Source organism: Canis aureus, chromosome 29 (genome assembly GCF_053574225.1).
Source record: "Canis aureus isolate CA01 chromosome 29, VMU_Caureus_v.1.0, whole genome shotgun sequence".
Taxonomy (NCBI): Eukaryota; Metazoa; Chordata; class Mammalia; order Carnivora; family Canidae; genus Canis; species Canis aureus.
Window position 1 is genome coordinate 40,460,593 of NC_135639.1, and position 20,750 is coordinate 40,481,342.

The 20,750-nt window shown below is 49.1% G+C and overlaps 1 protein-coding gene and 1 long non-coding RNA gene across 6 annotated transcripts in view; one reads left to right on the forward strand and one right to left on the reverse strand.

The window, feature by feature from the left end:
* Positions 1–1,387: 1,387 nt before the first annotated feature.
* The window catches only part of WDFY4 (WDFY family member 4), a 285,914-nt gene continuing 266,551 nt past the window's right edge, over positions 1,388–20,750 (reverse strand). For 4 of the 5 annotated variants that reach the window (XM_077878620.1, XM_077878618.1, XM_077878619.1 and 1 more), the window contains 8 exons: positions 17,988–18,135; positions 16,733–16,917; positions 15,563–15,721; positions 10,913–11,092; positions 8,977–9,159; positions 6,620–6,704; positions 2,863–2,974; positions 1,388–1,836 (listed from right to left, as the gene is read on the reverse strand). In XM_077878620.1, coding sequence (XP_077734746.1) covers positions 1,770–1,836; positions 2,863–2,974; positions 6,620–6,704; positions 8,977–9,159; positions 10,913–11,092; positions 15,563–15,721; positions 16,733–16,917; positions 17,988–18,135 — 1,119 coding nt within the window. In that variant the 3' untranslated portion in view covers positions 1,388–1,769. The remainder of the gene's footprint in view (positions 1,837–2,862; positions 2,975–6,619; positions 6,705–8,976; positions 9,160–10,912; positions 11,093–15,562; positions 15,722–16,732; positions 16,918–17,987; positions 18,136–20,750) is intronic. The other variant, XM_077878621.1, reaches the window with a different exon arrangement.
* Positions 3,277–13,950, forward strand: LOC144301493 (uncharacterized). Its single transcript, XR_013368310.1, has 2 exons — positions 3,277–5,388; positions 6,152–13,950. It is a non-coding gene; the product is annotated as an uncharacterized LOC144301493 (long non-coding RNA).

Genomic DNA, 20,750 nt, shown 5'->3' on the forward strand with positions numbered 1-20,750 from the left:
TAGTCACAGAGAGAGAGAGAGAGAGAGAGAGGCAGAGACACAGGCAGAGGGAGAAGCAGGCTCCATGCACCGGGAGCCCGACGTGGGACTCGATCCCGGGTCTCCAGGATCGCGCCCTGGGCCAAAGGCAGGCGCCAAACCGCTGCGCCACCCAGGGATCCCCTATAAAGAACTTCTTAAACTCAACAGCAAAGAAACAAACAATCCAGTCATGAAATGGGCAAAAGACATGATGAGAAATCTCACAGAGGAAGACATAGACATGGCCAACAAGCACATGAGAAAATGCTCCGCATCACTTGCCATCAGGGAAACACAAATCAAAACCACAATGAGATACCACCTCACACCAGTGAGAATGGGGAAAATTAACAAGGCAGGAAACCACAGATGTTGGAGAGGATGCGGAGAAAGGGGAACCCTCCTGCACTGTTGGTGGAAATGTGACCTGGTGCAGCCACTCTGGAAAACTGTGTGGAGGTTCCTCAAAGAGTTAAAAATAGACGTGCCCTACGACCCAGGAATGGCACTGCTGGGGATTTACCCCAAAGATTCAGATGCAATGAAACGCTGGGACACCTGCACCCCGATGTTTCTAGCAGCAATGTCCACAATAGCCAAACTGTGGAAGGAGCCTCGGTGTCCATCGAAAGATGAATGGATAAAGAAGATGTGGTTTATGTATACAATGGGATATTACTCAGCCACTAGAAATGACAAATACCCACCATTTGCTTCGACGTGGATGGAACTGGAGGGTATTATGCTGAGCGAAATACGTGAATCGGAGAAGGACAAACATTATATGTTCTCATTCATTTGGGGAATATAAATAATAGTGAAAGGGAATAGAAGGGAAGGGAGAAGAAATGTTTGGGAAATATCAGAAAGGGAGACAGAACATAAAGACTCCTAACTCTGGGAAACGAACTAGGGGTGTGGAAGGGGAGGAGGATGGGGGGTGGGGGTGACTGGGTGACGGGCACTGAGGTGGGCACTTGACAGGATGAGCACTGGGTGTTATTCTGTATGTTGGCAAATTGAATACCAATAAAAAATAAATTGATTATTAAAAAAAAAAAAGGGCAGGGGTCTCTCTGCTGCCTCCCTGGCTGACTTCCCTATGCCTGCCATGGGCAACCCCAGGTCCACATCCTGTGGCTCACCCATAGGAGTGGGCTTCCTGAGCGTGCCCCTAGCTCCCCACGAGCCCCTGCCTGGCAGGCAAGCCTGAGGGAGAGCCAGATTCCACGGAGGAAGATAGGAGGGCTTGAGAAACACTCCAAGAGTGGGGTGGGCTTCCCTGAGGCCTTTTTACCTTTCCGGGTACAGGATGCAAACACCTGAGTGGAAAAGCATGGTGATTTTATACTCATGAGCCCACCTGTGTTTGGAAAATAGTTGCTTTAATAAAATAAAGACAATCCAATATTTCCCATTAGTTCCCAGTAAGCGACCTGATTTTTTTTCCCAATGTAGTAAGCCCTCTGAGAAGGTGAGTTCTGTGAGTTTATGGGCAGCTTGTGAGCCAGTCAGTTTCCAGATCGCCACTCCCAGGCTCCCAGGGGCTCTCCTTTGACAGAGTGTGTCCTTGCACAACCCAAGGCCAAAGTGCCACTGGCCATGGAGTGGCTCAGGGTGTGCAGCCCTGATGGCCAGCAGCCTCTGCCTCCGGGGAGACTCCTCTGCTTCCCGGGCACTGCGTCAGCCTGCATTCACCGGGTGCTGCTGCCGCTCAGGACACACGGTTGCCCACCCTCTCAGTCTTCCTACCCTTCTGCAGACCAGCAGAATATTCTCCCCTTCTCATCGCCGACCAGGAGCTTGATCTGGTTCCTTGGGAAGAAAAGGAATAGACAGGAGTGTTAGAGCAAAGCCCGTGAGTCCTACTTCTCCCAGGAAACTGACACAGGGGGTTCCGTCCTGCAGGGCCTGCACCTGGCCTTCACCTGAGGCAGGAGGATCAGCCGGGAGAACCGGAGAATGTTCTGACCCAGGGGAAGGGGCATTTCTGAACTATGAAGGTTATGGCCTCCCTTATGAGCATGGGGGGACACTCCAAGTTGTCCAGACTCCAGGAATCCAGGGTGAGGCCCTCACTTTTCTGTTTAGCATCTCCAGGTGGGCCTGCTGTCCTGTCAAAACATAGCCAGCCACAAGAATGGCAAGTTTCCCGACAAAGAGTTGGGGCTCTGGACTCTCCATCCCTTTTACCATATCCCACCCTAGCCCACCTCACTTCAGTCTGGCTTCTAGGACACTGTGTGGTTACCACCACGGACCCTGAGCCACCCACTCCAGGGCAGTGAAGGAAGAAGGGAAGCAGCTCTCAAAGGCCCATTGGCCTCCTGAGATGACACCTCCTAGTGTGAGAAATGGATTATTAAGAGTGGGTACCACTTACTGCCACTAGGTAACTGAAGAATAAAATAATGTCTATCAAGCATAGCACCTGACACTTGGCTCTTCTACTTTGGTCTAGAGCTCTCAAAAGTTTTTCGTTTGTTTGTTTTCGTAATGTAGCATCACCACACCAAATATTATTATTGGTACTGGGTCTCAGGAAAAAAGTCCCTTGTAGGATGAAACTACAAAGCCATATACGTTTACCTTTTAGATTTCTTTATGAGTTCATGGATATTTGAAAGAGATAGAGTAAGAACATGTGTGTGTCACAAAAATCTCCTAGGGCCCTCCATGGGCACCTCATTTGCCTCGTGTGCATGGTGGGCTGTCCCAGGTCCCTGTAGTAATGAAGCCACCTCCCAGGGCTGGGCAACTTGAGCCTAGAGCCATGGGGACCTTCCTGGGGTGGCCTCTGTGCCCCCTGCCGGAGGCCCCAAGAAGACAAGCCTTGGTTACCTGGACACGGCCAGAGCTGTCACGGCAGGGCTGGTCTTGCTGGGCTTCCCCGTCAAAGCCAGGCTGACATCCAGCTCTCGACACAGGGCAAGATTCTTCTCCCATCTGTGACCTGTGGGAATCATGCAAGAGAATAGTTAGGAAAGCCGAGTGGCCGCGCACACGTGCAAGTGTACACCCACATGCAGGGTCACAAACACATACACACATATTTATATTTGTGGTCAGCAACTTGTTAAATTGAGGGGGGAAATATATTTAATCTTGGCCTGTGCTGTTGCAAAAGGGGCCAACCCAATTTAATTTGTAGGCTGTGATAGTTACATGTGCTGACGTGCTGCGGTATCCATTGTGTACCAAATTGGATTTGTGTATTATTGCTTTCTAAATTGCATGCCTAGTTCAGCAAAATTGTTCATCAGTGTTTACTGGCTTTATGCTTAATAAGATGCCCCACAATACCTTGCTGCCAGGATGTAATGCAGCCCATAATTGCCTAGTAAAAATAAATTACATGAAGTCGGCATTATCAACTTATCTAAATCCTCTCACGCCACAACCAATAATTAAATGCTGAGAACGTTTTTTCAAAAAAAAATATAACACAATGATTGTTACTTCACTCATTTTAATGACTGCATTTGGGGGCAGACAGTAATTCCTTCAGCATGGAGTGGTGAGATGGAGAGACATCAGCTGGGCCCCTTGGAGGCCGGGCAGGAACGGTGCCGCTGTTCCAGCTATGCCACGATGGCCTCTTGTGTGCACACACAGGCCTGTGCTCTGGGAAATGTATGTGCCTTCTATGTTTGTGCAAAAGTCCAAGCAATAAGCCCTCCCAAGCACTTCTCATGTACCAGATTAAGTTCAAACCTACAGGGTGATTCCTAAAATGAATTGTGCTCAACTGGGTTGGTCCTTGCTTCAAATGACAAATAAATGAATTCCAGGCAGAAATTAGATTACCTCCGTACACAAATGCAGCATCCTTAATATCTTCAAAGATCTCCTTTCTTGTCCCTTAAGACACCTGAGGGATGCAGTAATATACACACCAACAGGACACATGTGTCATGTCCCTGTGTCATGCCCAATAGTGTCGCTTTCCAGCAAAACAGTTTTGAGCAATCTTATGAGAACCACAAGACCACCACTGGGTTAGGTTTGTAAGCCTGCACATGGATTTGCTATCTCCTTACTGTGGCCCAGTCTGGTTTTCATGAATGTGTCTGTGCCCTTGTGTCATTTCACCTGAGTCCCCCCTTGAACTGTGATCACAACCCCAACACTCCATTCTGTTTGGCAGTAGTGACCTCAGGCACCGTCAGGACAAACAGCAGGAGAAGGACATGGACCTGGGCCTGAGGGGACTCCTGCCAGCCTGAGACCGTCCTACAAGCTCCCTAATGTCATCAGCTGTTATATTAGGGGAGAAGGCTTTACAAGCCTGCAAAAATTGTAAGGACGACCTGCCTTTTTGCAAGCCTTTTGCTGAGTGGATTCTTGTGTATGTCCTTTATTTCTGTCCTCATGTTAGGATGTACAGGAGTACCTCCATCTGGCACAGGGCGAAGTGAGGGACAGAGAAGTTGTTGGGGACAGAGCCAAGTCTAGAGCTTTGGCATCTGCTTTTTATCTCACTTCCCATTGCTCCGGACCCCACTCCCCAAGAGCGCGGTTTCAGCACAACTGCTGATCCTGAGTAGAAACCCTCAAATACACTGGCACTTCCAGAACCAGCAGAACGTCTCTGAGGTCACTTTGTTCATCTGTCTTTCCATACAGTCAGCATCCATTCATCCACTTTTTCCTCATTGGGCCTCCATAGCTTCAGAAATGGGCAGTGGAGCCCCAGCCTGAACTGGCCCACTCTCATGCAGGTGCTGCACAGAATGGTTCACAGGCAGGCTGGAGAATCAGGATCCTGGGCTAGCTCTCTTCTAAGTGGCTGGCAATCAGGGAGGAAGTTTGACCTCGGCTCTCTCTCCAAAGAAGTATTTTAAGTTTCTTAGAATGCACAATTCTTTTTACTCCAAGATGAGCTGATTCCTTGCAGTCCCAGAGGACCCTTGAGACACTAGGAACAATGAAGTAAATGTGAGGTCACTGTGAGGTCATTGCTCTGGGTCAGCCCATTTGGCAAGTGTTCCCAGATGGCATTATTTTGAAGGAAGAGATTCTCAGTGCAGAGCCTGGGGCTCAAGATGGGCTGATCAGATATCTGTGTATGCTTGTATGAAGAAAGAACCAGAATCAGATGACTAAATGGCTCGAGGAGGGGTGAAGTACATTCCAGAAAGGAACTAGCTGAAAATGGCTACTCTTCAGAAAGCAGCTCTCAGCCCTCTGGAGAAGTTTCTTCCATGAAAGATCGTGGGTCCTAGGAAGCAGAGCAAACCAGAAGGACTCAGGATAATAGGAGAATCCACACTTCATGGTAACAATGTTTCCTTTCATCATGGGCACCAGGAAAGATGCCTCGGTTCTGGGCCAAAATCTTTGATGAAGATGGAGCTGAGAAAGAAGGTTCGCTGCATTGGAGGAGGTTGGCGGGACCACCGGGGCAGCTGTGGTTGGAGAGAAGGAGGGGATAGCTTTGGTGGTGACCTTTGTGCCTGTAGCAGGGGGAGGTGCTGTTGACGGTGATGCATGGCGGTAGCTGTGGTGGAGGTCAGTCTGGCAGCATGAAGGCAGTCTGACGTCTGTTGTGTCTGCTCTCACTACTACAAAAGTGAGAACTGTAGTAGTCATGTGCTTCTGGGTAACTGGGCAAGTTACTAAGCCTCTCTGTGCTTCAATTTCCTTATCCTTCACATGCGTGAGGTCAAATATACCTCACAGTGTTGCTGTGACCATAAGAGGAAGTATGGCAAGTGGGCACAATGGAAACCGCTCCTGGCCAAGTCCTCTCCTTCCGAGCTCTGTGATGGTGGCCAAGGTGGTGGCAGTACCAGTGGCCATGATGGCAGAAGGGAGAACAGATTTTTCTTACTTTAGTCCCATCTGCCACAACCCAAAGGAGGCTCTGGAACAGTCGTTCTCTTACTTTGGTGCACACCACACTTACCTGGGGACCTGTTGGATATGGAAATTCTAACAACACCCAATCTTTTCCTGGGGTATAAGGTAGGAACAGGACTCACGTCTACATTTTTAATAAGGCTCCTGGGTGGTGCTGATGCAGAGGACCCCCAGACCAACTTTGAGCAGCCTGCCAGGGGGAATTGGGGAAGTTGAGCCAGGATCACCAGGGCAGGCTAGGCACTATGGAACCACTTCCTCTCCCCAGGCATACGGCAAGGCCCCTCCCTGGCCCCTCCTCACTCCTGTCTGCAGCCTGGCTGTCCAGTCTAGTAGGTATTTGGACCCAGGCCCTAGGTTGGGAAGTTTGGCATTGAGGAGTCACACAGGTAGATGGAGAACATCAACCCATGCTCTGCAAAGTGTGTCCTTCCCTCTCGCCATTCAGAAGCTGAGGGCTCCTACAACCACCACCACTGTTCACATGTCCAAGGAGCATCCCAGAGCTTACTGGTCCCTGCATGATGGGACCAGGATGCAACAGGACTTCTCCATGATGCTTCACATCCCACCAGCAGCTTGCAATAAACTGTGCTCTGTCTCCCCAACTTGGCAACATCCAGAGAGACTCGATGGTTTCCCTGGGCTCTGTAGCCCTGAGTGCAGCTACAGGAGGGGAGAGCAGAGGAAGACCGAGCAAGGCAAGGGTGCCCTGCACCCTCAGTAGGGTAGGTACCTCTAGGGCTTGGAGGTTGAGCTGAGGGCTCCTCTGGTATTGTCAGCCCGGGAACAGATGTCTTCATGTCCTCAGTCCTCCAAATCTGTCCAGAAAAGAGAAAAGGCCATGACTGGGGAAATGATCCTGTTTGTAGCCTCGGGCCCATCCCACTCCTCACATCCAAGGGACTCCAAGGGAAGAGGTGGGAGCATGGTTCCCTTTCACCTCTAATATTAATGTATTCTCTGGGAAAAAATCACTTAGGCTTCAGCAGAGCATAGTTGCAGCTTGGATGGGCTCACTTGGCACTCCCGTGACCATGGTGCATCAGCCCTCAACCTCTTAACTGTAGGGGTGAGACTCAGCAGCTAGCTTATTGTCATTTTACTTAGCTATGCCCTCTCATCCCACTGCCACCATCCCCAGAGGCCTCCCTCACCACTCAGCAGCTAGGCCTCTCTATCCTCTGTGTCTGGCTCTGGCCCTAAGTCCTCCTGTGAGTGTCCTCAGGCTGACAGCATATGGCTTCTCAGTTGCTGAGTCTGGATGTTCCATAGCCAAAGGACAAGGACCACCCTCCCCTTAATGCTTCTGTGAGTTCCACATCAGGCCTAGCACAGCATTGGGCCATCCCAGGAGCTCAATTACCATCCTAGATGAATGATGCTGAGTGTATGAAAGACTCCCACCCATGACTTGGGGGCCTGTGAAAAATGCATCTGCTGCTCAGCCAGCCCAGGCTCCTCTGACCCACAGTGGGGACCGCACCCCACCAAGCCCAAGCCTTGCTGTCTCCTCATGTTCTGGCTAGTCCAGGATGCCCCGCGCTCTGCAGAGACCCTGTGCCCCTCATAGCCCTCAGAGAGGACATCGTAAGGGGCCCTCCTCAGCCTTGTCTCCTCTGGACACACTGGCCCCTCAGCTGGCTTAGCCTTTCCGTATGCTGTGATTTTTCCTCACCCTCGGGACTCAGCTATACTGCCGCTGCCTCCCGTGTCTCTCTGTTAGAGATAAATCCAATCTCCCTTTGGACTGTCACCATATATTTATTCTACAAGTATTATCTCCATGATTATTTTCAGATTAGGGGCATGGACACCTGGAAGGCAAGGCCAATTTGTAGCCATGTTGGCACACTCAAGCTTTCATAAATATTTGTAGAATGCAATGGGCATTTTCTTGAATACCTTGTGGAATTCAGTTGATGTTTCCTTTCATAAACTGTGGAATTCAATTAACAGTTTCTTGAGTAAGCCTCTGAATTATTTCTTATCTTTATTCATTCCTTCATCCTTCCTGTCAGTCTCAGAAAAATTACCTTGTTCATTTTATGCTAATCCTCATACTTCAGTGTTTCCATTTCTTTCTCTTCCTAGTTTCTTGATGCTTACCCTCTCCATGGCCTTCCTCAGAGGATCCATGGCACTCTCTGATTATCCTGGTCAGATCATGCATTCTCTGTTTGTCTTCTCTTCTAGAATATGAGCATCTTGAGGGTAAGGGCCTATTACCATTCATTTCTGTGTCCCTTATGGCTTGTATGAAGAGTTTGGCACAGAGCCAGAGTTAGGTGGATGGATAGATGGATAGGTGAACAAATATGTGGGTGGATAGATGGATTTATAGATAAATGGATGAGTATGTGGAAGGATAGATCATTGGACAGAAGAAAAGGAATGAAGGAAGGAAAGAAGGGAGAGGTAGAGGGAAGGAGGAAAGAAGGAGGGAAGAAGGAAGGAAGGAAGGAAGGAAGGAAGGAAGGAAGGAAGGAAGGAAGGAAGGAAGGAAGGAAGGAAGGGAGGGAGGGAGGAAGGGAGGGAAAGAGAAAGGGAGAGAGAGAGAAGGAAGGAGGGAAGGTAGAGAGATAAACAGTTGGGTAGGTAGGTAGATGTATTATTGGATGAACAGATAGGTAGATGAAAAGATAGATGGATGGGAGGATGGATAGATGGATGAATAGGTATAGAGAGAAATGGTTGGATGGATTAGTGGATGGATGGATGGATGGATGGATGGATGGATGGATGGAGAGATGGATAGATGGGTAAGTGTGTGAATGGATGGCCCAAATATTTTTCAGCACTGAGCTATGTTTTTGTGCATTTGACCATTCAGCTTTCACATCTTGTGATAATAAGTGTTTATTTCATTACATGAATGTATGTGTATATAAAAGTATATATATAATTTGATTGATTGATTGATTGATTGCCTGGAATGAGCTTTGCCTTTGCCCTCACTTGTTGTGGAGACCTCATCTGGTATGCTGCCTGGTTTCAAATGCAGCCTATAGATTTAGACTCTTGGAGGAAGTGAGCAGAATAGAGAAAAACACTTTCTGTACCATGCCTTCATTCTGCCCAAGACACACCTACCCGAACCATGCCGTCTTGACTCCCAGTGATGATGACATGGTTTGTGTCCCATGCTGGCCCCTCCATCACATAGCAGCAGGTTATGGCTCCTTCGGGGCCCCAGGCAGTGGTGATGCTGGCCAGAGGCTGTCCGTTGACATTCCACAGAGACAAGTGGGCACCCGCACAGGAGACAATTGTTCCCTGCAGTGGTGAGAGCTGAGGTCACTCCACGCTAGTCATGGCCTGCCCACCCATTACCTGCTCACCCAGGGTTTATGCAGTCAAGCAGCCTTAATTTGGTATCTTCTGAAGACTAATCAGGGTAATCCAAGACCTGACACTCACTTCTTCAAGGATGACTCATAGGTCTGCTGTATTTTCATGCACTGTAAATTCCTGGCCATTTTCATATTGCAATCAGGTGTTTGGATACTGCTTTCTCTGACACAGGCTGATTGGCTCACTATTGGAGCTCCTCCCACAGCCCTCTCCCTGGCCATTTACTGACTGGCACAGAAGACCCAGCTTGGAGATTGCCCCTGGCTCTGGACATGGGACCTGTACCTGGCTAGCCAGCCCTGTAACCATAAACATGATCTGGATATCACCTGGTGGAGGGCAGAGTACAGAGGTTTGAATGATGGTATATGACTCATAAAGTTGAACAATGTCCCTCTGAAGGGAATTTCTGAGGAAAAATATCTCCATTATTGAATCTCCTATAACATTTATGTCCAGAATTTCCTTCTCAAGTTTTTGTCTATCTTACAGCCAATGGTGTAGTGGTCACTGTCACTGAGGACTCATAAAACTAGCTGGAGCCATGTCTTTGAGCCTTTCCCTAACCACAAAAGGGATGTAGGGAACTCAGAACCCATCCATAGCCCCCTGGGCTGGGCTCCACCATGTCTCTTCCTGAATTGTTTGGTACAGAGTCTGCTTGAGGCCAAGGACCATGTATGGTACATCTTTGCCCAGCACTCAGCACTGGGCTCCCAGCAGGCACTCAATTAGTTTCAGGACAAGTTGAAGCCAACAAGTTGTTGTCCTGATATCAATCTTCTCTGAGGACATTATTCTATATGGGTTTTGTGCTCTCTCAGATCAGAGCTTGGTACCTTTCCCATTACATTCCCCCAATTCATCCATCCACCCACCATCCATCCACCCATCCACTCTCTATCTGCCCATCTACCTATCCTCCCACTAATTCACCCAAATATCCATCCACCCACAGATCTATTCATCCATCCATCCATCCACCCTCTATTTGCCATATAACATTCATCCTGGATTCAGGCCTACCCGGAGACCATTTTTGACTAAGTTGGCACCAGGAGCCTTCTTCATCCTCTCCCCTTCCTTCTATTATCTCCTTGACCATTCTATCCATGCGCTAAACTCCTAGGTTTTTACTGGAGCAGATGCAGAGGCTTGGAACCTTCAGGGAACTCTGTGCCCTATGATGGGGATTCCAGCCTGGGAGAAACTCCACACTGAGATTTGGATATTTCTCTAACTCTTTCTCTCTTCTCTCTGTCTCTCTCACATGCATATGTTCTGACAGGCTCATCCATGGTGGCCAGCATGGAGGGACAAGTAGAAACACTTCCTGCTGTGGAGACCAAAAGCACCTGCTGAGTTAACACTGATTTGTAGTCAATGGCTGAATTAGTCAGTCAAGCCCAGCAGATCTCTTACCAAAGCCAACTGCATGCCTGTGCCAAGACAGACACTCCCCACCACCCCCACCACCCTGAGGGAGAAAAACAGAAAAGGAAAAAATAAAATCTAGACCCATATGTTACACATGCTGATGTCTCCACTCTGCCTGGGTAAAAAATACTCCATATATCTGGGAGCTTCTCAACATTCTTGGGTGGTCAGTCTCTTCCCCTGGGTATGGCACCAGGCTACCAGCCAGGCTCCCAGACATTGAGAAACAGGGCCTTACCGAGACATCACTGATGGCAAGGGCAGAGATGCCCTCTTGGTGGGTAGGCAGGCGGGCCACGTGGGTGAGGTGGTCCAGGTCCCACAGGATACAGGTACAATCTTGGGAACCACTCACCAGGAGGCTGAATATGACCGATGCTGCCAGGCATGTGACAGCCTGTGTGTGTCCATACAAGGCCTAGACACAAGAGGCAGTTCCACAGGTTATGAGAGGGACCCTCAATCCAGCTATCTGGTGAAATATCCTGACCTTCCCCACAGGAGGAAACAGATTCAAGGTGATTCCATGATTCCAAAGTCTGTGGTATGTGTGTGCATGTTTTTGTGTATGTGTGCATATGCATCCATGCTGGCTTCTCAGTTCCATCCATTTCTGGGAATTGAGGTCCAGCTAGGGAGGATCAGTCCTTTTATCATAAGTAAAACAGAGGCCAGTAGTTCCCTCTTGCTATGTGCTCACCTACACCTGACTTTCATCTAGTCATAAGTAAGGATACTGATTTGCCAAGTGTGGCATTTGGACCAGGTACATAAGCATTATCTGGAAACTTGTTAGAAATTCAAATTCTTGGGCCCTATTCCAATACCTACTGAATCAGAAACTCTGGGTTTGGGGCCCCAACACGGGTTTTCACAAGACCTCCAGGAAATTTTCATGCGAGTTTGAAGATTATACCAAGTGAACCTCGGAAACAAACATGCCTCTGTCCACTAAAATGGGAGGAAGGCAGGGAAGTCAGGTCACAGTTTAAAAAGATGTAAGTTTTCAAGTGTAATGGGTCTGGGTTCATAGCCTATCTGGCCATATGGCAGCAGGTGACTCAGGGCCTTGGTCTTGGCTCTCAGGTTGATCTGGGTGGGGTCTGGCCTGATTCATAGATGGCCATGTATCCAGATAGGGCCAGAGGCCTTGCTCCCTGAAGACACATGCCAGAAGGGTCGGGGTGGCCTGATACCCCCAGGATAACTGCTGCTGGCAACGGTGTGGTTTCCATCACAACTATCCCAGAGCTGCCAGGTAAGCCTGGTGTGAGGGCTGCCGTGTGCACATGTGCCACCATCCTCTGGAACAGAGATCCTTCTGCAGAGAAGTGCAGAAGTAGCATTCTGGAACATGATTACCCTGGCTTACCTAGTAGTAAACCTCCACCTGCAGGACCGGTGACTGCTCACTCATTTGGGTCAATGAGGCTGAGCATCATTTTTCAAAGCTGTCACTTTGCCTGGTCACAGCCATTAAAAGTTTTGCCAGGGATCCCTGTTTGTTTTCAATGGAACCTAATGTGGCACCAACCAGATGGTGCTGGCAAGGTTCTGGATGTGACCCACAGAAGACTATCTGGGTCATCTTAGCAAATTGGAAACTGTCTAAACAAAGAGAAAAGCAGAGGCTTTGATCAGAGCTCTAATGACTAAGTTCTGACCACAGGGGAAATGGTGACTCCAAAGGGTGCAAGCCTGAGGACCTGGGAGTAAGGGCTGGGGATTCAGAAACAGAAGCTCTGAGCCCAAGTGCCTACATGTGCTGTCTGTTAACAGAGACAAGTATGCTTCGTTCTGAGGGGAGGCTCTGGAGAGTTAGGGGGACCAGCCTGAATGCAGGCACTGCCCACTGAGGTAAGGCTCATTGTCTCCCTCCTGGAGGCACTCAGCCCCCCTTATCTGGAAAGGCTGGGGAACTCAGCAAAGGAGGACAGCAGATTTAAACATGTTCTCTACTGGGTCTTTTGTTTTCTCAGAATGCAGTAGTCCCCCTTATCTATGGGAGATATGCACCAAGATCCTCAGCAGATGCCCGAAACCACAGGATGGTACTGAACCCTATGTCTACTTTGTCTTTTTCCCTACACATACTTATGAACAAATAAAATTTATAAATTAGACATAGTAACAGATAAACAGCAGTAACTAATAATAAAATGGCATAGTTATAATATATAATATGCTGTAATAAAAGTCATGTAAATGTGGCCTCTCTCTCTCAAAATATTTTATTGGACTGCACTCACCCTCTCTGTGATGATGTGAGTTGATGGCATGACAGGAGGTTAATGACATAGGCACCGTAACGTGCTGTTGCACTACTACTAACCTTCTGACAATGAGCCAAAAGGGGGAACACCTGTTGACCACCTGTTGACCACGGTTGACCTCAGGTGACTGAAACCACGGGATGTGAAACCAGAATAAGAGGGGGCCTGCTGCAAGTACCTGTCTACAGAGCCAATTAAAATAACTTCACGATGTCATCATACCTAACTAAAGCAGCAAAAAATAAAACAAAATAGGGGATCCTGGGGTGGCTCAGTGGTTTAGCGCTTGCCTTTGGCCCAGGGCGTTATCCTGGGGACCCGGGATCGAGTCCCATGTTGGGCTCCCAGCATGGAGCCTGCTTCTGCCTCTCTCTCTCTCTCTCTCTCTGTCTTTCATAAATGAATAAAAAAATCTTAAAAAAATAAAACGAAATAAAATCCTCTGGAAATAATTGCTCATGCTGGACACTTGTGAGATGGGCACTCTTAATTGTGGATAGCACTGGAAAGCTATAGAATCACTATAGAAAGCATTATGTCTCTGCCTGGTAATCCTACTTCTTGAAATTTATTTTAAGGAAACTATTAATCAGAAGCAAACAGCAATCTATATAAGTTGTTTTCTGCAGCACTATTTAAAATAGTCAAAATTTGGAAGTAATGTAATTGTCTAGTTTTAAAAGAAATGGTTTATTAAACTGTGGTGCACTGACATAACAAAACAATTGAAATGTAATTTTATGGAAATGGAATAATATGGTACAATTGAAATGTAAATTATAGAGACTGTGGAGAAGCAGAAACAATTTGATAGGCTGGCTGAAAATAGAATAAACATATCTACACAGTATCAGAATGGTATAAATATGTATATCTGGGGATGGCGGTCTGCAACAATGAAAGCTTTTCTAGGGATTAGAGGGAACTGTTCAACTTTGAAGAGAATTTGAAATTTGTCTTTAATGTAATATCTTTAAAAAAAATAAAACACTTAAAAACACTGTTTATGAAACTATTTAATGATGACTTTGTCAACGGGTCAGGGACAGATCCCCTTCACCGAGACCACCCCTTCGCTGGTAGTCTGGGGGATCCCCAAGGCCATGTGAGCCCTATAGGTAATGATGACATGCTTTATTTTGCCTAGGAAATGAAAGCGTGTGGGATTCCCCATGCCTTTTCCTTTTGATTTATAACTAAGAGAAGATGATGAATTACATTTTTATGCTGTCAGTACTGGGGCTTTTACAGTACATCTGCATTTCTAAAAGGAGCCTTGGAGTAGCAGTGGGAGGCCACCTCCCCATCCCCCAAGACCAGCTCCACAGTCAGGCTGGATCTCAGGCCATCCCCAGAGTGGTGCCTGGGATAGGGGAAGGGTCCAGAGAGAAACGCACGGTCTCTTCACTTAGGTACAGAGTAAGAACCCAGCCCCCTGACTGCAGTTCGTGGAAAGCAGCAAGGAAACCCAGAACAATGTGAAAATGTGAAAAGGCAGGGCACTCCAAGGCTGGCTTAGAAGGACCTCCCAGGAGAGTCTGGTGAAGGTAGCCTGCCCTTGGCCTGTACAGCTCCCTCCAGCAGGAGCCACTGCTCTGCACCATTAATCAGCTCCCTCAGCATTGACTGATGGATTCCTTCACTGCACATTCACTGAGTGCCCGACATGCGCTGTGCAGGTGCTGGGGATGGCTTGGGAAGCATCCAGAGAAATCCAGAATCGGTTCTAGTGAAACATGTTCAGGTTAGGAAATCTGGCCCGTGGTGAGTTTTGTATGATTAATTTGGGTTTTCGTTATCTGGGGTCTATATGGCTAACTAAAATACAGATGCAAAAACAAACTGCGTTTTAGCGTTGGAAGTGTACTGCAGTGGTATTCTCAGGCAAGTTCAAAGGTGCACAGGCAGGGAGCACGGTTTAGACTGACCTAGATTAAAATGCAAACTCGCTCTTTCCAAGCTTCAGTGTCCTCCTGTGGAAGCGGGAATAACAGTGCCTGCTTTACAAGAATAAAATGAATGTATGGAGTCTTAGGTAAGCAGTGGGTACACTCTGCTTGGTATTAGATAGAGCAGCGGTGGTAACTAAGGCAGGGCCAGAATACAGCCCCCGCCCCTCTGCTTTTGTTCTACTCATGCACATCCACTTCTGTTCTGAAATAGCCTTTCAATTTCTGGCTCTAGGGCAAGTCACTTTCTTGCAACTGGTTTTTTCCCCAGTAAAGTATGGATGAAAACAGTACCCACTTTATGGGGTTGTTGAGGAGGTAAAATGAGGCTGTCGACCTAGAAGTGTGCATGGCACATATTCCAAAATGTTCTCCAGTGCAAGGAAACTGGTTTCACTGGCTCAGACACACAAGTGGTGTCTCTCACTGAGGCGTGGGTCTCCATGGAGGCACCTGCCCTGTGGGCTTCTCAAATCCACCAGGGGCATGAAACCGTTGTCCTCTAATAGTGCAGAGCCACGTGCTGCCACCAATGCTTCACTGTGTCCTCTGCTCCTGAGGGAGGCAGGGCTTTCCACGCTCAGGCAGTCGGACCACACTAGGGTACTGTACCCACCCCAGGCAACACACCCGCTCTGGGTACCATCTCCACTTAAGCCACCATACCTGCTTGAGGTGCAGGCTCCTTGGGCGGCCTTTGGCTATGCTGAGCTCCCACACACACACCACAGTGCTGGCTCCAGAGGTGATGATCATTGTGGGGGTTGGGCACACAGTACACAGACAGCGGCCCCAGGCAGCCAGGTTCTCGAACGTCATTATGATCTATAGAAGACAAGTGGGATGAGCACTGGTGCCCTAGCCAGCACAGGGCTGGGGGCCAGAACAGGGTGACAGAGAGGCAAAGGCAGGTCTGGATACTGCTGGCCTGCCTGTGTGCCACAAGAACTGGGGGACATGTCACTTGTTTAGGAGCTGGCTCAGGTGACAAAATCGCCAATCTCCTGGCTGTCTCTGCCTCAACAGATGGAGGCCAAGCCCGTTCCCACAGATCTCACACTCTAAGGAGTGGGGAGAGACAAGTGAGCTGGAAGTTTTGGGGACATTATGAAAAGTCCTTGTGAACACAGTGAGCCCTGGGCGGCCGACTCAGCCTGAGGAGGTCAGAGACAGCTTTCAGGAGGGGGTACCATCTGGGACTGGTCTCTGGCTGCCTCAGGAAGGGGTAGGAAAGGCTGGGGGTGGGGAGCGAGAGCTTGGTGGGCAGGGAGTTCATGCCATGTGATTGATGGGTGGGAATTAGGGTGGGAAGGGAGGGGGGCTGGGAAGGGATCCTCAGAGGCTGCCAGGGCCACAGCAAGAAGTGAGGCCACTGGATGGCCTAAGTCAAGGGTTGAGAAAAAGTGACCAGATGACTCGCTTCTGGCACCGGCTGAATCCTCAGGGACTGTCCTCTGACTCTGAGGCAGGACCAGGGCCAGAGGAACCCTAGGACTTCCCACCCAGGTTGAGCAAGAATCTGAGTGGTCTTCATGCAGCTGAGGGACCTGTCAGTGGCAGAGATTGCTGTGAGGTGACAGCATGTCCCGGGAACCTGCAAGCTCCGCTCCTTAGAGAACAGATCAGAGGCTTGGCCCATGAGGGCCCTAAGCCTAGCCACACAAACCCTCTCCCTGCCAGGCAGGGGGCACAGCCACATGGAGGCAGTGGGGTGTGGGCAGCTGTGCCTGCCTTGGACTCACCCATCTCCTGGCTGTATCTGCCCCAACAGATGGAGGCCAAGGTCCCTTGCCTGCCCTGCATCCCGTGCCTGTCCCCGTGCCCCAAGCCACCCACCTTGTCAGAGCCATAGTTCCCCAGGCAGCAGCTGAAGTCATCAAAGCCCCAGCTGAAGGTTCTGTTCCAGAGAGGAGGCAGCAGCACCTTGTTCTTCTCCACGGCCAGGATGGTCTTCTCGGTAGGGACAATGTGGCCAATGGCTCCCTTGGGGGATTCTGAACCTAGAGAGAAGAGGTACATATCTACTCCCCAGTTAGTATAGTTGAGCTTACTTACAGTCAATGGAGAACACCCCCAACACTCACTGGGCCCAGAGAAGAGCCATGGCCCGGTGACCCAGACTGGCAAAGCACAAGCCTGGGCTGGAGCTGCTTGCTTGTCGAGGCACCTCACTTTGGGGCCTCACTCCAGGGGCCATGTTAGACCCTGGTCCTTAGCTGGGTCCCCTGGCCCTTGGGTCCTCCTCTGCTTTAGCACACACATGAAGCTTGCATGTAGCCATGCATGTCTTCGGTGTCTCTACGGGCTGATGCTGGAGGAGGAGTGGCTGAGGCTATCTGGGCAGATGGCACAAAGCCACAGGAGCCTTGGGGGGCTCTTCCCTTCCTGCCTCTCTCAGGCACCTTATCTAGCAGGGCTGGGTGCGCCAAAGGCACCGTTCTTGGATGCGAAGGGAGAAAAGGGACCCACCACCAAACCCCAGCAAACCCGGAATGTCTTTATGTGACTCCAGAATGTCACCCCATGTAGTGGGATTTCTCAAAAGCAGTGCAGCCCACAGGTGGCACAGACCTCAGAGTTCACACACACAGTTTCTTGAGGAAGCAGTGGGGCTGGAACTCCCACAGGGTTGTCTGCCCCAGAACAGATGCTCTTGACTAGGGACTGTAGGTCTGCCTAAGTGATCAGGGGCACCAGTGGCTGTGGGTACTGAGGAGCAGAGGTTGTGATCCTCCCTCGGGAAATCTGGGACTCCCCCACTTGGCTTTGGAGGTGAGCAGGGGTGTGTGTGTGCCAGATAGAGAAAGAGAAAGAAAGAAAAAGAGAGATGTGTGTGTCCACACATATGTGAAGGAAAGAGAGGAATGTGTGTCTTAGACAGACAAGTGAGTCTGCCTTGATCTAACACAGGTAGTTCTGGATCCTTCCAGGGCAGAGGCCTCCCCAGATTCCTGCTGTGACCAGAGACACAGCCATCCAAAATCAGACCCCAAGACCCTGAAGGATCTGTACCCATGAACCTCCCAAAGAACAAGGGTCACTGAAGGGACAACTCTGACAGGGTGCCAAAGAAAGCAGACCAGGTAGTCACCTTTGACTGTGACCTGGGATGGCTTCAGCGCCTGCAGGTTGTAGAAAAAGGGCTGCGGGTGGCTGGGCAGGCTCGCTGGCACGACAGCATCCTTTCCAGGTGAAGGCTTGCCTGCAACGGTCCTGGCTGGATGGGGTTTCGTAAAAAGCTGGAAAAACAGGGGACAGATGCAGACCACATAAGTCGTCAAGGACAGAAGGCAGAGCTTTAGCGCCACCTGCAGCCCAGGGTGTTATCCTGGGGACCTGGGATCGAGTCCATGTTGGGCTCCTTGCATGGAGCCTGCTTCTCCCTCTGCCTGTGTCTCTGCCTCTCTCTCTCTGTCTCTCATGAATGAATGAATGAATGAATGAATGAATGAATGAATGAATGAATGAATGAATGAATGAATAAGTAAATAAATAAATAAATAAATAAATAAATAAATAAATAAATAATTTTTTTTTTTTTAAAAAAAAGGACAGAAGGCAGAGGAGGAGTCTCCCTCATGTAAGTCACAGCGGCACCTGTGCCCCAATTTGCTGCCCCAGCTGGGCTCGCTCCTGAGTTCAGCATCAACAGAACAATCAGTTGCAACCCTCAGCTGTTGCCGATAAGAGGCTTGGGGCTCAGTGGGGCAGCCGCTTTCTCCAGCTCATAGAGGGCGACTGGCACAGGTAGCCCCCCTGGCTGCCAAACCGTCATCTTCCCCATGCTGCCGGGGACCTCACTGAGGAGCTCCTGGGCCCTGGCCAAGCTGCAGCTCATACCATGGGGTCAGGATGACCCTCTTCACACTCCAGATCACACATCTCCCTCCATTTGCTTGAGCTATTTCTCCTATTTTTCCCCTTTCCCTTACAAACCCCATTAGTGGCCTTTCTTATTTTCATTTTTCTTAGATCTCTGCTGTCAAACTGTCCCTAATGCCAAACTTTTTGCATAACCAGGCAAAACATGAAGTGCAAGGCTATGCTGCTGGCAGAACCTTGCTGCTGCCACAGCTCTCCATCCTCTCCTCTCCCCACCTAGGCTGTTTTTTCCAGCCATCAGGCCCATGCCTCCGCTCCTGGATGGAAACATCCACTGGGTGCCACAAAGGAGGGGTGAGAGCTGGCCCCAGCTGGGCACAGTGGCAGAGGTGAGGCAGCTGGTGGAGCGGGGCTGGGGGAAGGGTCACAGCAGCCGAGGCTCCATGAACAGCTCTTAGTCAGACACTGGACTACTAGGAAAGCTGGGTGGATGAGCAATGCAAACAGAAATCAGAAAGGTTATTTTTAAATGAGCATTTAATAAAGAATGTCCCTCCTCACACAGAAGAATGACTAAAGAACCACAGGCTGGGAGCCTGACACAGGTTCAGCACACACAGCCCCTTGACAGCACAATGCACGGTCCTGAAGTATTTTAATCCTGCCTCTAGGTAGGGATCACTGGAGGAATTCTCATTCTGATAATTACTTAGAAATATTTTTTGTAGGGATGTCTGGGTGGCTTAGTGGTTGACGTCTGCCTTTGGGGTGTGATCCCAGAATTCCAGAATCGAGTCCCACATCGGGCTCCCTGCATGGAGCCTGCTTCTCCCTCTGCCTGTGTCTCTGCCTCTCTCTCTGTGTCTCTCGTGAATAAATAAAATCTTTTTTAAGAAAAGAAATATTTTTTTAAAAGCTCATATGATACATCACCAAAGAAAATCAGAATCTAAAATTGTGTGCACTCTGCAAGCACACTGATGTGACAATATTTTTGCTCATGGACATGGACTGTGAGTATATCACCCAGGACACAATTGGGTGGGGGCAACTACTATTTTGAATTATTTAATTGCTTTATCTGTATTATTTCATTTCTTAAAGAAATGAAACTATTAGGCTGCCCAAACTTCCTTTCTGAAATTCAATCCTTTCTTCAAAGCCTTCCCTGGCCAAACCCACACTTTGGATGTCCATTCTCCAAGTCACCCCTAGGCATTTCTCACATTCTCCTCCCCTGGGAGCTGAGCAAACCCAGAGCATGTCACATAAGACCAGGTAGAAAAGATGTTACTAGTTTTGCATTGTAAGATGAGCCCATCCAAGCCTCATGGTTACTGCTGCCCAAGATGGCCCTGAAATTGGCTGGGCTTACGCATTCATTTCCCAGCATGGCTCCTGACTGCTTTTGGCTGAGATCCCAGCCCATGTGGTCACGCTAGTAGCCCAGATGGCTGTCCTTAGGAATAAAACCTCTCCACACTGAACCAAAGTTCCAGGGTCAACACAGCTGAGATCAGTCAAATAAGTGCTCCTCCTTGCACACCATTCACCAGGATGTCATACACAAACACCTAGACTCACATCGCTACATGACTATACTGATGCAGGATGGAGCCAGTGGAGCAAAAGGCCCACGTGGGACCCCCATCAATTTCACCAGGAGCCCCGGGGGCAGAACTTAGATCCTCTCCCACCTCTGCTGATATGACATAGGCTTTGGGGCCAGCCAGATGGGGCTAGAGCTCTACCTCTGCCATCTGCTAAAGTGCAATTGCAGGCGAGTTACCTATTCAGCCTCTCTGAGCCTCAGCTTCCTGATCTATAAAAAAAAAATAATCCCTATACCCAGAGCTTATGAGGGGATTCAATGAGGGAGGCATACTAGTAAGTGATATTTGTGGAGTGCCCATCATACTGCAGACACTTCCAAGCACTTGATGTCTCCATGCGTTGGCTCTTTACAACAACTCCCCAGAGTAGACGCACATATAAAGAATTAAATCCTGTGGATTTACTGTAGTGTCTGTCA